The sequence below is a fragment of the Bufo bufo genome, chromosome 5 (genome assembly GCF_905171765.1).
Source record: "Bufo bufo chromosome 5, aBufBuf1.1, whole genome shotgun sequence".
Classification (NCBI taxonomy): Eukaryota; Metazoa; Chordata; class Amphibia; order Anura; family Bufonidae; genus Bufo; species Bufo bufo.
Window position 1 is genome coordinate 469,068,905 of NC_053393.1, and position 18,594 is coordinate 469,087,498.

Here is an 18,594-nt window from a genome sequence, read left to right on the forward strand (position 1 = left end):
CCCCGAGAACAAAAGGATTGGGCATGTTGAAATCCAACTTCTCAAATCAATCCCTATTGGGCAGGACACGTTGGCCCCCACTTATACACATTACATGGATGGTCACTCCTGCCAAAATGGCCAGATTCAGCGGACATTAAAGTGGTTTTCCAGGATTTTTGAATTGATGGCCTATCCTGAGATCGGCAGGGGGTCCAACTTTCGCCACCCCCGCCAATCAGCTGTTTGAGGAAGCTGCAGATACCAGCGGTATATTAGATCTTGGCATAGGGTATATCAATAGGCATTCTTTCCCTACACGACCAGATGGAGGAGGCGATTGTTGGGAAGGAACCGTTCCTTTCCGATAACTACCTGCTCATCAGTGGCGGAAACTGGGACTCGCACCTATACTTAGAACGGAGCATGCAAAGTACCGGAGGGCGCATTGCAAATGCAGACTCTGCTATAGAAGTGAATGAAGCGGTGGCGGTGCTTGTGCGCTGTGCTTCCTATTCATTTCAATAGGACTTCCAAAAATAGCCGAGGATGCCACTTGTCTATTTTCAGCGATTCCATAGGAATAAATGGAGGGTGGCCGTGCATGTACGGTGCGCCCTTCGGGACATTGCGGGCTCTGTTCCAAGTATAGGTGCAGGTCCCAGAGGTGGGACCTAGCGATATGCCCCCAGTGTCGGAGATGGGAATAACCCTTTAAGGGAATGTCACGGTGTATATCTAGACACACACAGATACATCACATCTGGTGAAGCAGTTATATCTTTGGTCTTTCCATAAACAACTATCACCACTGTCCGGTTATATAACTAATTACCTGTGCTTGTATCTTTCATATCAGAAATTGAAAATGACACCAAATCAAATGGAAAATATCTCCAAGTGTGAGAAAGTCTGTACATCTGCAGTCTAGACTAGGGATGCCCAACCTGCAGCCCTCCAGCTGTTGCAAAACTAAGACTCCCAGCATGCCTGGAAAGCCTACAGCTATCAGGGCATGCTGGGAGTCGAAGTTTTGCAACAGCTGGAGGGCCGTAGGGTGGGGATCCCTGGTCTAGACCATCGGCTGTAGCCGTGCATTGTTCTGTATCTCACATTTAAAGGCACATGACAAAAACAGGCATGGACTGGCGGAAAGAGCAGTGGGCAGAGAAGGTGAGGCGAAAGACGTGTGAAATCTTCTGATGCCGTTGTGCTGCCTTTCAGATGAACAGTCTTCTGGCTGTGACATCTATGAATCTCGCTAATCTTCCCTTACAGGTAAGCAGCGGGCCACCAGGGTCACCCGTCACATCACATTTTATTTATCAGGAAAGCAGTCATTCTCAATTTCTACGCAAAACAGGTATGAAATGGAAGTCTATACAGCACAGATTAAGGAGAAAAAAAAACAAGTAATGCAGCAGATATGAGATTTTACATGATTTCCAGTTATGGATATTGTAACACAGTGAGAGGTTTGGTCTGAGAAAACAGGTATTTTCCTCCCAGCATATGCTGCTGGGCTGATTATAGCCAGATGAGGCCAAATACCAGCCCGGATTTTAAATGCCGGCTCGGGTTTTGGCAGCACCTGGCTGTCCTTAAATAGGCAGCTGGGCTCAGAAGCCAGGTCTCTGTGTTGGGATCTGGGAGCCTTGTGTCTGGATGAAGGCTTGCTACCTGTTTGGCAAGAAAACAGGTTGGTGCTGCTATCAGCAAGGACTCCGAGACAGAATTGCCACATGGTGTGAATTACCACTAACACCTTTTTGTTTGAATAGGACTGCTTGTTTTGTCACTTGCCTGAAGTGTGAATAAAACACTGAACTGTTGGATCCAAAGAACTTGTTGTTGCCTCTATACTGTGTCCGCTAATCCTGTCTACCAGAGCGAAACCCCACAATATTTATTAAAGGGAACATGTCATGTTGAAAATGCAGAGAAGATTTAGAACAACTTGAAACGACCGAATACAAGGAAGCAGTCACCGCCATCTTGTAGGCCATGGGTGACACCAGGTCATCAGTATACAGAATGTGAATACCTTATAAAATCCTATTCACTATCATGGTTGTTCTGGCCATAACAGTAAATAAGTGGTCATACTGTAAAAAAATGTTAGGCCGAGTTCATATCTTTTCCGGCAGATATGACACAAAAAATAAATTAAAAAAAGACGTACAGAGCGCACCTATTCCATCTACCAAAACATTTGAAACCGTGAGGGAAGTCATTATAACAGTCTATGAGGTCAACAGAGCTCCGGTGATGTCCTCTGTGCAATGGGTCTGGTGAGGGGTCTTCAGATCCTGACAGAGGACTACCAGGCTGTTCTTTTCTACAGTATATAAAAAGGACACAACAAATCTAGACATTCATGTAATTACCTAATATTCTGTGTAGACCTAAGTGAAAATATATTCCTTACGACAGAAACCCTTCTGACATGACTGCACTTTGTGAACACAGATGAAACCTAAAACGTATTCTAATAAAAACATATTACCCGCTCGGCTTGACGGAGCCATCGCTGGAGCCAGAAAGCCTTGTATGCGCGCCAAGTTAATGTATATGTAAATGCAGTTTGGCAATTTTCGACATTATTCCCATTAGCGCCTGTTTTTACTGAGGAGGCCTTGAAAGGAATATTCCGATGTGTAGAGCCGGCCACTTACACGCCATAACCACCTTATTTGTGTAATTGATGGCCTTGTGGTTTAGATCGCAACGTTGAGAAAGTCAACATTACTCGCAAGAGTCCTAAGTAGATCACTTCATTATACTGAATGGAATGTTTACAAAACCCAAAGTGAAAATGTGCAATTACACTGACAGCGGAGAGGCCTGAGAACCCATCGTCTGCCCATCCCTTCACTATGGCCTCCAGTCAGGGGTCATGGGGCAGGCAGCTGTAACATTTCTCCTCGGCTGTTCCCTCAGGGCAGACAAAATGGCTTTTCTGAATACCGACATATATCACAGGGCATGTTGACTTTGAAAGAGGGGATGAATGCTTTAGTGTCACGTGGCCTTGAGTATAATGGGTGAGGAATTTGGATAATTTGTGACTCCAGCACTAGCGATAGCTCACAGGAACGAGTCTTATTCTTTGCAGTGTAGAGCAGACATGATGTGAGAAGGTAGGCTAGCTTGGCCAGACACCGACAAATGTCCAAAGGACTCTCTAATTTTTGTAGGATCCGACAATCTTAGAGGTGGTGGGTCCAATTACACCACGTATCCCTATCCACATTATGGGATAAGTGTCTTATCGGCAGGGGTTCGATCGTTGGGGCCCTTGCTGGTCATGAGAAAGTGGCCGTGCACCCCCCATCTGAATGGAGCAGCAGACATGAATGCATGTCCACCAATCCATTCAGCTCTTTGGGACTGCTGGGAATAGCCGGGCGTTATTTCCGGCAGTCCCAGAGAGCTTAATGGAGCAGAAAACATGTGTGCCCCAAACATCTGCAGTCCCAGGAAGGAAGGGTTGTTGGGCATGCTGGATTGCCTATCCCTTATGAAATATAAATATATGAGTGACTATGACAAGCTCCAAATCATGTCGGACAGAAAATTGTGTCAGAGAACCTCCCAAAACAGCGGGTCTTGTGGGGTATATATAAAATAGAGTGGTAAGTGCCTACCGACAGTGGTCTAGGGAAGGACAACTGAAGAGCTTCTGTAGCACAAATTGATGAAAAAGTTACTGCTGTCTAGGATAGAAAGTTGTCAGAACACACAGGGCATCACAGCTTGCTGGGTACAGGGCTGCATAGACAGACTGGTCATAGTACCCATCCTAATCACTGCTGAAAGCATGTACAATGGTACCCGAGTATCAGAATTAGACCATGGAGGAATGGAAGATGGTTGTCCAGGGTTAGAGATGGCACCAGGCTGCAAAATGGGAAGGCAAGCATGTGGAGGCAGTGTGATGCTCTGGGTACTGGACTGTACTTTGGATCCTGGTGCACCTACCTAGAAGGGAGGGGCTGTGGCCACTCCGCCACCAATGAATATAGTTAATATGCCCGAATACAAACGTAGCCTGCATGTGCTGGCCATATCCCATACCTGGCCTCTATTGCTGTGCGCCGTGAACCACCGCAATTAACCTCTCAGGACCTGAGGTGTTAATTGCGGCAGATCGCGGTGCTCATTAATAGAGGCCGGGTATGGGATATGGCCGGCATATGCAGGCTACGTTTGTATTCAAGTCCCTCCCCTCCTCCTCCTACTCTCTGTTCTCATTGGTGGCGCAGTGGCCACAGTCCCTCCCCTCCTCCTCCTCCTCCTCTCTGTTCTCATTGGTGGCGCAGTGGCCAAAGTCCCTCCCCTCCTCCTCCTCTCATTGGTGGCGCAGTGGCCACAGTCCCTCCCCTCATCCTCTCTGTTCTCATTGGTGGCGCAGTGGCCACAGTCCCTCCCCTCCTCCTCCCAGTCTGATCTCATTGGTGGTCAGCGGCAGCCGCACACAGTGGGGAGGGGAGGGACTCCCTCCTTCTCCACTGTGCCGGCTCAAGAGAACATGGTGAGTGCCAAGAGCGGTACATGCCATGTTCTACTGCGATCTGGCGATATAAATGAAATCTCTATCGTTGGCCAGATTTATATAGTTTATATCGCATATCGCCCACCCCTAGGACAGACCTAGTGCACCCCCTCATGTGAGCGGTACTCCCTAATGCCGGAGGCTTTCTTCAGCAGATAAATGCCACTGCCATAATGCAACATTGTTTGGGAATATTCTGAGGAAGCTGAACATAGTGCTACGCCCGATCAGTGTAATTATACATAAGACAATGTTTGCAAATTCCTCAAAAACAATATGCATTATTTACCAGCCTCTGAAGTCTACACACTGGGGAATGTGAAATCCTCTACATATTAAGATCTGGAAGACATTACTCCTTATGCATTTCCTTCCGACAACATTTTCGTATTGATCATTCCCCTAAACCACAAGTCTTGTATACAGGTCAAGAATCAGCAATGAACAAATGCAGACCCTGTGGATAACAAGGACGCCGAGCCAAGTCAAGATGAAACACCTAATGCCAACGATTAGTGTTGAGTGAAGCGCGCTTCGGGTGCTTCATCCGAAGTCGCTTCGTTTAAAACTTCGGAATAATACCGTACGGAGATCAGTCTCCATACAGTATTAGAATGTATGGTCTACGATGAGCTAGAGTAAGTTATTCGCGAAGTCGCACGTGACTTCGTTGAATAACTTCAATAGTTGATTTTTCAAGTGGCACGTTAAAACTTGTAACAGAACTCGGCTTCGGTTCCTAGTTACTAGTCAGAACCAACTAGTTATTCAACAAAATCACAACTTCCTTTAGCTCATCGGAGTCGATACATTCTAATACTGTATGGAGATGAAACGATAATTGGGTATCTTTCATCCTGACGCCGATCAGCCGATGAATGAGGGACCCCATGATCACGAAAGCGTTTGCTCCATTCATCCATAATTCTGGAAAAAGCGTGTACAGGGTTCAGCAGTTTCCAGAACTCCTACAGAGATGACTGGAGAAGCGGTTTGCATGCCTGACCTGCCGTTTTCATCATGTCGGGGGCTTCATTCTCCTCATCAGTCCAAGCAGTAGGACCCCCACCAACCTAACATTCATCTCCTATCCTGTGGATAAGGGATAACTTGTAACTACCAGAGTTTTTAAGAAATGAAAAAACTACACACAACTGGTATTGTTGAATCCGTAACATGGTGTTCTTTATCCCACACTGTGAAGACCATGAAAAAAAAAAAGAAAAAAAAAAAAAGAATGCCCTCCCAAAACAGAATAAAAACTGATCCAAAAATCATATTTAGGCTACTTTCACACTAGCGTGTTTTTTTCCGGTATTGAGGCCCTATGACGGATCTCAATACCAGAAAATATTAACGCTAGTGTGAAAGTAGCCTTACTACAAAATAGTGCCTGTAAAAAATACTAGCACACCACAAAAAAACTAAAAACTGCATCCACGAAACTACAAAAAGAAAAAGTTATGGCTTATGGAATGCGGAGAAGAAAAAAAAAAAAAAAAAGCACCAGGCCCTTAAAGGGTTAAATAAACTAGGTACATGCTGTAACGACCAGGCTTAGTTTTAGAGAGAACGCAGCACGCTGGAGGAGAGAAGTGACGAGAAGCTCTGCGGATTTGGAGTCCCCTCACGGCGAGAAGTTTGGCTGCCGCCTTGGGAAGCACATGGGCTGGATGGAAGGCGTGCAGAACGCCGCAGCCGGCGCCTGTTTACAGTGCAGCAGTAAAGCATGCTCTGTGGTTACTGATATTAAAGCTCTCCATCTCCTGTTCTAGGGATTGGAGGACGGCGGTGACGTCAGCAGCCTCCACCGTCCCGGTGTGTGTAAACACGATGAATCACAGCATCATTCCTACACTTCGCTCCAAAAAAAAAAATCTAATAAAAACACACTGCCGAGAATAGACAAACTCGTGAGACACCTAAAAATACCCACGAGCACCAGAGTCCGCCACCGACTATTCTAGACCTTGAACAATACTCGTTCAAGTCCGTATCCACAGCACAGGGGATATATACTACAGCGTCAGGTCATTAGTAAACCGCCGTGTGCTGTGACCAACATCTACAGACATTTTAAAAAGACCATTAAGCCAATAAGACAGGCATCGGGTTCTGCTGGGATTTGCAGTTCCTTTCAGTCTGGCATTTAAAGCCAGATTAGAAAACTTTACGTGTCTGTCCCCTACGTGCTGCCGGATTATGGGGGGGGGGGGGGGGGGGGAGATTCTCAGTCTGGATGAAACAACAATAACGCGTACCTAAACCTTTAAAACTATTTTAAAGGTCATATAATTAATTTTGCACTACATCTTGTTTTTCTGTTTTACCTACCAAATAGGCCGCGGTGTCCGTAGCAGTTTGGAATCCGTACACCGCGGATATGTCAGCTCTGTACCATGGGGTTGCAGTAAAGGATGTAAAGCCTTCCATAGCGCACCGGTATGGGGGTCTCCTGCATGCATGTGCTATGGAAGGCTTTAGCAGAGTGGAGCAGGCCAGAGCTCTGCTTAGCCCATCCTGTCCGTGCCCGCTCCTCTTTAGCAAAGCGGCGGTGATCCAAGCAGGAGCAGCGATATGTGATGCTGACCCAAAGTGGAATGCTTAGGCTACTTTCACACTAGCGGCACGGACCTCCGGCAGGCTGTTCCGTCGGGTGAACAGCCTGTCGGATCCGTCCTGCCCCTAGTGACCGTGTGCCCCGGGATTGCCGCTCCGTCCCCGTTGACTATAATGGGGCGGTGTGGAGTTCCGGCGGAGGCACGGCGAGAGGCTGCCGGAATAAATGTCGGCCCTGTCGTAGTTTTATTCCAGCAGCCTCTCGCTGTGTGCTGCCGTGCCTCCGCCGGAACTTCCCACCGCCCCATTATAGTCAACGGGGACGGAGCGGCAGTCCGGGGGCACGTGTTCGCTAGCGGCAGGACGGATCCGACAGGCTGTTCCCCCGATGGAACAGCCTGACATACCAGAGGTGCACAGATTCCATACAGCTATGGGCACCTGAACGTCAGATGTCTATTGAGCAGGTAAAACGGTACGGTACAAAAATTCCATATGTGACACATAGAATAGGTTTTAACAAAATTGTCTTAAAGGCTTAGGTACCCTTTAAAAGGGGTTTTCCAGGATTTACTATGATTTTAACAGATAGCTCTCCCTCGTAATTTTTTTTTTCAATTTGGACTCTCCTAACCATGTAAATAAATCCCTCTGGTTTGTTTCCATCCTGTATGTAGCACTTCCTGCTGCTGTATCCAACCAAACCCATGATGCACTTCTCTCTTCTATGTCACAACTCAGTTATTTTAAAGAGGACCTCTCACTGCTCCTGACATGCCTGTGTTAATAGCTTCATGCATTCCCCATGTAATAACAATTCGGGAGCATCTATTCTTATGGCTCTATGTTGTACCGTTCTTTCATTATTTCTACTAGAAGTTATGAATGAATTGCTAGCAGTCTGCAGTAAGGGTACAGAGGGGTGGTAACAAGTTGGGTGTCTGTACCTGCACTGTCTCACGGTCAGTGCTGCCATTGTCAGACTGTGCAGGAACATACTACCGACTGGTTACCTCCCCTCTGTACCCTTACTGCAGACTGCTAGCAGTTCATTCAGAACTTCTAGTAGAAATAATACAGAAATAGCACAACATAGAGGCATAAGTAGGGATGCAGTAAACAATTATTTTAGAAATTGAGTATTCTATCGATTATTTTTTATGATTAATCGAGTACTCTAATAAGAAAAAATGAATAGACTGTTTTCCTTTATAAAAACCCAGACCCCCTGCCATTAGTCCCCAACACCTTTCCCCCCCCCCCCTCCCCCATCGGCTCAGCAGGGATGGATAACGTGCACAGTGATGTCACAGTGCGCGGTGTGATGTCACAGTGCAGGGATATACCCTCATCAGAGATGGGCTCAGGACTGTTGACACTTCCCTTCCCCCACAGGCTTCAGTAGGTTGACATGTAAGGTCACCAGCAACCTGAGACAGCAACAACCAGGCAGCAGAGGAGACTTATGGGGGAAACAAGCAGAGAATAATATAACCGTTATAAGGACTAAAAGGAAACAAAACCCAAACTGGCCTGAACCAGCCACTAACAGGGGGCACTCGAACACCCTATGCTGCCAGTCACCAGCCTCTCTGAACAAGGCCAGTGAGCACTACTACCCCTCTCATCCTCTGGACATACCAGCACAGGTGACAACTAGAAGTCCATGCTCCCCCACTGGGCGGTAAACGTGTTATCATAGGGCTTCTCCGTGCCGGGACACTCATGGCGAGCCCGATAACCAGCAGCTCTAATCTGTACCGCCACTCGCGCCCCGCCTCCTCCGCACACAGCGTCGGGATCCAGTACAGCGCGTTGCAGGCCAGCGGGTGACCACGGAGCGGTGAGTATAAAAGCGCTTCACTCCTGCTCCGTGGTCAGATGACACAAACAAATCCTAATCGTTTCGGCCCTAGTCATAAGAATAGATGCTCCAGGATTGTTATTAAACCAGACATGTCAGGAGAGGTGACAGCTCCTCTTTAAAAGGGACACCACTTAACACTTTATTTACCTGCAGAAGACTCACAGTGAACCCCAGGTGGAGTCTGGCTCCTCTAAGCCCCAGGAATCAACTGATTGCATGCTCTGCTTAAAGGGGTATTCCAGTTGCTAACTTATGCCTATTTAATTGGTAGGGGTCCAATTGCTGGGACTCCCCCCCCCCCCCTCCCCAATCAGGAGAACAGGAGCCCTGTAACCATAACAGAGTGGCAGATTGGGCATGTGAACTGCCACTCCATTCATATCTATGGGAGTGGGAGACAGCTGAGTACAGCGCTCGACTATTTCCAAAACCCCCATAGAGATTAATGGAGCTGCAGTGCACATGCTTGACCTGCTGCCCCATTCATTAAGAGGAGCTCTGAGTGGTACGGGCACCAATCTAATAGTTATCCCATGTTCACATTACTTAATTCTGCACCCTAGTGCATTTATTGACCAATTCAATAAATTGTCTTCACTCGCAAGCAGGGGTCACAAACACTTCTTTTTTTTATAAAGGACTGCACCGAAACCACTTGAGTTTTTTTTTTTGTTTCGTTTCTTTTCATTGCAGCACTTCTCAGACAGGAGAAAAATTTTCATGTGACAAAACCATTTGCATCATGGGAAATACTGTCTGTGCACTTTGCCCCATATGTACCTCTCTCTGACAATAATAAAAGCAATACAGCGCCAGCCATAAAATCACTGATGAGAACCTTAAAGTGTAACCGTCATGTTTTCATCAAAAAATACTATTTTAGCATATGTTACTGCTGCTGCATTACGCATAAAGCAATTAGGGGTGGGCGATATAGGCGATATGCGATATAAATTTGAGCCACGATATGGATTTTGTGCATATCGCCGGACCGCGATATGACCACGGAGCGGTAGTGAATGATCGCGCTCCCGGCGCGCACATGTTCTCCTGAGCCGTCACAGTGGAGGAGGGAGTCCCTCCCCACTGTGCGCGGCTGCCGCTCGCCACTAATAAGAACAGAGTAGGAGGAGGAGGGGAGGGACTGTGGCCACTGCGCCACCAATGAATGCCTGAATACCAACGTAGCGTTCATGTGCCGGCCATATCCCGGCCCCTATGACTGCACGCTGCGATCCGCCGCAATTAACCCCTCAGTTGAGGGGGTCGATCGTGCAGATCACAGCGTCCTGTCAGAGGTCGGGTGCCGGGAATGTTCTTCAGTCTCTGCATTGGTGGCAGTGGGCAGTTCCGATCGGAGTCCCAGCAGTGTAATGCTGGGGCTCCGATCGGTTACCATGGCAGCCAGGAGTCACGCTACTGAAGTCCTGGCTGCAATGGTATGTTAGTGAGCAGCATTATACTCACGTGCGCATAATGCTGCTCACTAACATACCATGGCAGCCAGGACTTCAGTAGCGTCCTGGCTGCCATGGTAACCGATCGGAGCCCCAGCATTACACTGCTGGGACTCCGATCGGAACTGCCCACTGCCACCAATGTAGGGGGGGGGGAGGGGGACCCTGTGGCCACTGCCACCAATGATTAATACTGGGGAGGGAGGGGGGGTGGGTTTGAGTTACCAGAGGGGGCTGATAAGAGGGAGAGGCTGGGGGGGCACATGAGAGTCTGGCTGCCATGGTCAGCTCCCTTCTGTTGTGTGCACAAAGCACAGGGCAGCAGGGAGAGTCTATTCATCCTAATAGAGCTCTATTAGGGTGAATATGACAAGGGTTCTAGCCCTTAAGGAGGCTAATAGTTATTAAATAAAAAGTTAAAAAAAAAAAAAAGTTTAAACACCCCCCCCCCCCAATATAGAAAACAATATATCGCAATATATATCGCACATGCTTAAAATTATATCGCAATATAGATTTTAGGCCATATCGCCCACCCCTAAAAGCAATCTTTAGTTTCTTCACATACCACTGTTTTCCTTGAGATTTTCCCTTAGTTACGGTTGTTTTAACCTCTACAATATGAGGATCTTCTCAAGATTGCTCCTCTGCCAGTTCTCTGAGGCCAAAACTGCTTTCCCTCACTTCCCACACACACTTGCTGTAGTCAGCAGCTCCCTCCCAGCCAATCAGATTGGATTACTGAGAGACACGCCTCCTCACTCTGAAGCCTAATGCAGGCATGCAGTGTGAAGGACCGCCCCTCTGTCTTCTGTTTATACTTAAAAGGCTCTGAACCCGGACATACCTCCATTTTCACCCAGGCAGCCCCCCCCCCTGACTTGAGCATCGGAGCAGTTCATGCTCCGATGCTCTCCTTTGCATTTTCAGGGCAAATGCATTTTCAGGAGTTCCGGTGACGAACCGGGCTCTCCATGGGGCTGCCAGGAAGCCCGGTGACGTCACCAGCACTGATGAGCAGGCTTTAACGTTGCCCTAGCCAGTAAACTGGCTAGGGCAGCGCTAAAGAACGCCCATCAGAGCCGGTGACGTCACCAAACACACTGCCACTCTGAAGCCTCCACCAGGCAGTGTGTTATTGTAAACAAAAGAGCCCTTGCCTTGCACTGAGTTCCATCACAGGAGTTCAATACCGGAAAAAAAAATGATCAGTTTTATTCTAATGCATTCTGAATGGAGAGCAATCCGTTCAGGATGCATCAGTTCAGTCCCTCTTACGTTTTTTGGACAGAGAAAATACCGCAGCATGCTGAAGTTTTCTCTCCGACCAAAAATCCTGAACACTTGCCGGAATGCCGGATCCCGTATAAATTTCCACTGAAGTGTATTAGTACCGTATTTTGCGGATCCGCGATTTGCCGACCACAACGTGGCTCAGGTCATGTGCCGTTCAAGGACAAGCAGTGGTGGAGATTCAGATAACGCCAGACAGTACATACACTTACACTCTCCTATACAGTTCGGTAAGCGAGCAGCACATCGCCTCTGCTTAGATTACAGATCAGCAGACATCTCCCCGCTGCACTGAACAGCATCAATTTAGAGATGAGCGAATTTCCACTTATGAAATTCGTTCACACTTCGTTTGGTGGTAAAAGGTGAATTGCGTTATGGATTCCGGTACCACGGACCATAACGCAATTCTATGACGGAAATTCCTTTAGAGGCATTCCGTTATTCATTCCGTCATAATAGAAGTCTATGGGCTGCATAACGGATCCCGTCTTGTTTCCATTATGCAGGAGAGGACTCCCCTGCATAATGGAAACCAGACGGATCAGTTTTGCAGCCCATAGACTTCTATTATGGCGGAATGAATAACGGAATGCCTCTAAAGGAATTTCCGTCATAGAATTGCGTTATGGTCCGTGGTACCGGAATCCATAACGCAATTCACCTTTTACCACCAAACGAAGTGTGAACGAATATCATAAGCTGAAATTCACTCATCTCTATTCCTAATAAGGCTACTTCCATACTCGCGTTTGGTGCGGATCCATCATGGATCTGCACAGACGGACCTGTTCAGATAATACAACCGTCTGCATCCGTTCAGAACGGATCCGTTTGTATTATCTGTAACATAGCCAAGACGGATCCATCTTGAACACCATTGAAAGTCAATGGAGTACGGATCCGTTTTCTATTGTGACAGATTGTGTCAGAGAAAACGGATCCGTCCCCTTTGACTTACATTGTGCGTCAGGAAGGATCCGTTTGGCTCAGTTCTGTCAGACGGACAACAAAATGCTGCAGGCGGCCTCCAGAGCGGAATGGAGACTGATCGGAGGAAAACTGATGCATTCTGAGCGGATCCTTTTCCGTTCAGAATGCATTAGGGCAAAACTGATCCGTTTTGGACCGCATGTGGGAGCCCTGAACGGATCTCACAGACTGAAAGCCAAAACGCCAGTGTGAAAAGTAGCCCAAGCCGTCCACGCTCACAGAAGACGGGCGCTGTATTCTTCTTCCAGGCTAAAAGGTACCTTTACACCAGGCGATGACTCATAAATTATCGTTAAATCACGATTATTGAGCAGCAGAAAAGCAGTGAGCGACAACCCGTAGACTTCTCGTTGGTTCGATCATTTGTGTGGACACTAAGATCATCGCTGGACGTTAACGATTTCATACGTGGAAACAGGAATCGTTCCCTGCAGACGACGCCACAGTGGCTGCGTTTAAGCACGTCACTAAGGCTGGGTTCAGACCTGAGCGTATTCGATATGCGCTTTTTACAGGCGTTTTTATTGGGCAGAAACCAGCAAACGCCCATTTAGGCGCATGCCCGCTGAAGTCTATGGGTGGAAACGCACAACAATACGCCCCAAAGAAGCTCCTGTACTTCTTGAGGCGTAGGGCGTTTTACAGCGCGTTCGTACGCGCTGTAAAACGCTCAGGTGGGAACCATGCCCATAGGGAAACATTGGTTTTTACCGCGCGTAGGAATGCGCCGTAAAACGCTCAGGTCTGAACCCAGCCTAAGGTTATCGCTCTGTGTAAGTGCAACAGTCTGCTTTACAAACAATGGCGCAGGCGATGGAAATTACCATTTTGTGACTGATAATCGGCGCGTCTAAAAGGGTCATTGTTGAAACGTTCACTACACCAAGAAACGACTTGTTAGTCGCTCTCTTGTGCCGATCATCGCCTTGTGTAAAGGTACCGTCACATGTATGGCGGTTATAGTGCATTGTCACCATAGACGTCTATCGCCTGGTGTTATCACATAGAACAATGACAGCACACGTGCCCCCGACTGTGGGCATGGCAAGATTAGGTCACTTCTGAACTTCCAGGACTCCAAAGTGGAAAAGCAACGTACGGCGAGGAGGTGTAACCACGAACAAGCGAGCGTGCACAATACACGGTGGAATTTTACAGGTCATTCTCAGTGCTGAAAATCTGGGACCCAGGCACCCATTTCAAGGACCACAGGAGGAGCGGGTACGGGCCAGAGAAGCCCTCACAGATCACATGTTACAGCCCTCCCCCCCCCCCCCCCCCCCGAATATATACCATCATTAAAAAAAAACACACGCTACCGGAAGAGAGCTGGCTTCCAATGTAAAATAGCAAAAATAAAAACATTCCCGGAATTTGATGATGTGCCCCCCCATCTCCTGGGAGGGGGGTTTCAAGTGAAAATGAGAATCCCAACGGTGCCAGGTTGTGTGTGTTATAAACACTGGCACTGAATTTTTAATGAGAGCCCTGAACAAAGAAAAGCAGAGAGCGGTGGTGGAGGGAGCACGCCGCCTTACACTTCAGCTGGCGGGCCACATTCCTAAACAAAACCCAGTGGGGGCCGAGGAGGCGCACACCCTATTTATGTCGCGCCCCCCCCCCCCCCCCCGACACGTCCAATACAATACACATATATCGCCGGGGAAAGGGGTGGGCAGAGAGTGCCCTTCAAGTCGCCTCCACCCAGGCTGGCAGAACAATGGTGGAGAAGCTTCAGGCTGCCCAAAAACCTCAGCCAAATAAACAGACGAATGTAAATAAAAAAGGATACAAATTATACAACAAACAAACAAAAGGAATATGGGGGGGGGGGGCTTAACTCTTTGTCTCCCTACAGGGCTTGTTCTGCCATGTCTTCCCAGAAGAGAAGGCTACAAGTCTCCGTCAGATAAGGACATTCTGCTTTCACAGGGATGGAGGTAACAGATTGTTTGCCAACCATAGAAGAGATCAGTTTCTAGCTGACTCTCCCCTCCCCCCCAGCAGTCATCATAACAAGGGGGGTGGTAATAATCCCCCCCAGCAGCCCTGGACTAGTCTAGGGTCTGGAGAGATTGCATTAGCCACTTTGGCAATAGGAGGGGTAGCCTGGTACCGATACGCTGCCCGAGCGCTATACACATGTATATATAGATGTATTAGGTTACACCCAGGATTTATGGGCATCCTCACATTTGGTAGATTGGAGATGTAGCCTCCAAATCCCTGCCATTTGCACAGTTTCTATAGGCAGCAGATCCACGCGTTTCCAGCACGGCTCCATATACTACAGGGGTTATCTGAGGTATAATAAGGACAGGCTATGCAGTCAGCCACAGCCCCCACCACATCCATACATTACACGCATGGAAGCGGGGGGATGGCAGCCTTCACTGACTGGTGGCCACAGCCAGGCACAGACACACAACCTTACATACATGACGAGACAAGGCTGAACATGTTACATGCGAGGAAGGGGCTGAGCGCCGGCCCCATCACACTGACGAGGACGGTGTTTGTGGGAGGGGAAGGTTTATTTTACTACAATCTACTACACAAGTCACAAATCAAAGCCAAACGAGTCATCTCATAAAAATAGCAAACCCTGGGGGGCATCACAACTCTTCATTACCCGCCTGGCCTGGAAGTGTCTGCCTGCGGCTCCCGCACTGCAAGCCTGCTCCTAGTTAAAGGGACTCCACCGTCCCCTCCATCTGCAGGGGATTGTTCTCTGTAAGCAGCCATGTCAGGCTGGGCAGAGACTGACTACACCGTTCATCCATGGGGTTCAGAAATATGTCTGCCCCCCATGATCACTACTGTGCGCCCGGAAATATGTCTGCCCCCCATGATCACTACTGTGCGCCCGGAAATATGTCTGCCCCCCCATGATCACTACTGTGCGCCTGGAAATATGTCTGCCCCCCATGATCACTACTGTGCGCCTGGAAATATGTCTGCTGTGTGCACCCGGAAATATCTGCCCCCCATGATCACTAGTGTGCACGTGGAAATATCTGCCCCCCCCCATGATCACTAGTGTGCACCCAGAAATATCTGCCCCCCCCATGATCACTAGTGTGCACCCAGAAATATCTGCCCCCCCATGATCACTAGTGTGCACCCAGAAATATCTGCCCCCCCATGATCACTAGTGTGCACCCAGAAATATCTGCCCCCCCCCATGATCACCAGTGTGCACCCAGAAATATCTGCCCCCCCCCCATGATCACCAGTGTGCACCCAGAAATATCTGCCCCCCCCCATGATCACCAGTGTGCACCCAGAAATATCTGCCCCCCCCCCCCATGATCACTACTGTGCACCCAGAAATATCTGCCCCCCCCCATGATCACTACTGTGCACCCAGAAATATCTACCCCCCCCCCATGATCACTACTGTGCACCCAGAAATATCTGCCCCCCCCATGATCACCAGTGTGCACCCAGAAATATCTGCCCCCCCCCCATGATCACCAGTGTGCACCCAGAAATATCTGCCCCCCCCCCCATGATCACCAGTGTGCACCCAGAAATATCTGCCCCCCATGATCACTACTGTGCACCCAGAAATATCTGCCCCCCCATATCACTACTGTGCACCCAGAAATATCTGCCCCCCCATATCACTACTGTGCACCCAGAAATATGATCACTACTAAGTGTCCAGAAATATGTCAGCCCCCCATGATCTCTAATACTGTATATGTGTCCAGAACCATGATCATCACACATCTGCCCCCATGATCACTATTATAACATCTGTCCAGAAACATGTCCGCCCCCATGATCACCACTATGTGTCCAGAAACAAGCCTGGACTGTATATGTCCACGAACATGTCTACTGGCCCCTCACCCCATGATGATTACTACAGTGTGTCCCCCATGATTACTACTATGTCCAGGAACATGAAGCCTATACACGTTTGCACTCTGGGGTCACTGTTACCCTTTAACCCAAATCTTGGGGGGCTTCCACCAGTGACAGCGATCCACCCGGCCATAATCCGGATCTGGTAGCAGGCTGGCTGCACGTGGGCTGTGGATTACACAGGAATTGAGGAGGGGGGAAAAATCCCAGACACGTGCACAAGATACAAAGACGCAGCAGCAGCGATCCTGGAAACCTCCAGTGAAGAAACACAGCGACAGACAACGATCGTACGACTGATCACAAGTCACACCCATGCCAACGGTTCCGTACCACACTGTCCTCTCACGATCACATCGGTGACGAGCAGTCGTATCCGACCGTTCCGGCAGCGAAGAGGTTATGGACGCGAGTTTGCGGAGCGGGGTAAAGTTCTCGGCAGCCACACCTGTAGGTACTGGGGCTCGGCACACGGCCACTTACCTGCACAGAAAGTTGCCAGAAGAAGTGCACAAGTCAGTCCCAGAGCCCCCATGTTCCCAGGAGGACTCACAGCCCATAGAGCACATCCAATCCCATCGGCCGGAGATAATTCCTTCACATCGGTCACATAGGTATCCAGCAGCAGTCACTCCGTGTGCCAGGAGCACCCAAAGGAAGGGGGGCGTGTAATGTGGGATCCGTGGGAATGAACTGTGTGTGAATGTGGAGCCCAGGCAGATCAAACAGCAGCAGCAGTGACTCCCCCCCTGCCAGGACGACTCCACCTTCTGCAGCAAGCAGATTACACGGGGCGGGAGGGGGAGGCACAGACACACAGGAGCCCAAACTTCAATGTGACAGCTCCACTGTGTGTGCTGGAGGGGGGTCACAGGGGAGGAGAGGACCGGGCTGCTGCTGCCTCCATGGTCACCAAACACTCGCAACTCTCTCCAAAATGGCTTCTAAAATCTAATGAGAGGAGCCAGGAGGGAAACCCGGATGTTTGATACAAAGAGAGGGAGGGGAGCAGGGCACAGCCCCCCCTCGGGCATGGGAAAAGCGGGGGGAGGGGAGAAGGGACATTCCTGCTTTCTGATTGGTGGAGCCAGCCGCCCGTCACCGGAGTAAATGGCTGAGTAGTAAAGGGAGGGGGGAGACGGTCATAGACTGTCTGCTGGAGAGAGCCCGTCAGCGCAGGCTGCCCCCGACTTCACACGGGGGGACACGAGAGCAGCGACAACGTGTGAACGAGGGCTCAAAACCGCCACAAATGGTCGCCCACAATTTCTATCTCTCAGTCGTTAGAGTTCATCAGTGTAAAACCGCATTACAACCGCAAGACCAGGACCCTCTGCGGCTCCAGCCGAGCGGACATAGACACCAGAGCGGTTTCTGCTGATGTAAATTCTGCTCCTAGAGAGACTGGGGCCCCGACCTTGAGATGGGCCCTAAAATGCAGCTGCATTACAGTTGTCTGAGACCCGATAATGAATCTTATTAAAGGGCTTCTCCGCTTCTGTAGGATTGTGTGTCATTCCGATGGACCACTGGTGTTTGGTCAGTGGGGGTCTGACCTCTGGGAACCCAGGCCTTCATCACAAAGAAAGACCGCCGAACCTGGTACAGCAGCTCAGTCCTATTCAAGTGAATGGGACAAGAGCAGTGCCAGGTACAGTGCCCAATCAGACAACCCGCAGTGCCAGGTACAGTGCCCAATCAGACAACCCACAGTGCCAGATATAGTGCCCATTCAGACAACCCACAGTGCCCAATCAGACAACCCGCAGTGCCAGGTACAGTGCCCAATCAGACAACCCACAGTGCCAGGTACAGTGCCCAATCAGACAAGCTACAGTGCCCAAATCAGACAAGCTGCACTGCCAGCTACAGTGCCCAAATCAGACAGGCTGCAGTGCCAGGTACAGTGCCCAATAAGATAACCCACAGTGCCCAATCAGACAAGCTGCAGTGCCAGGTACAGTGCCCAATCAGACAAGGCATTGTTCCTCTTTAAACAATCAAAAGCACCATGTGCT

General features: G+C 49.1%; 1 protein-coding gene across 1 annotated transcript in view; it reads right to left on the reverse strand.

The window, feature by feature from the left end:
• The window catches only part of ACVR2B (activin A receptor type 2B), a 171,877-nt gene extending 154,479 nt beyond the window's left edge, over positions 1 to 17,398 (reverse strand). The window contains exon 1 of the mRNA XM_040433872.1: positions 17,060 to 17,398. Within this exon, the coding sequence (XP_040289806.1) occupies positions 17,060 to 17,111 (52 nt within the window). The 5' untranslated portion in view covers positions 17,112 to 17,398. The remainder of the gene's footprint in view (positions 1 to 17,059) is intronic.
• Positions 17,399 to 18,594: the final 1,196 nt, after the last annotated feature.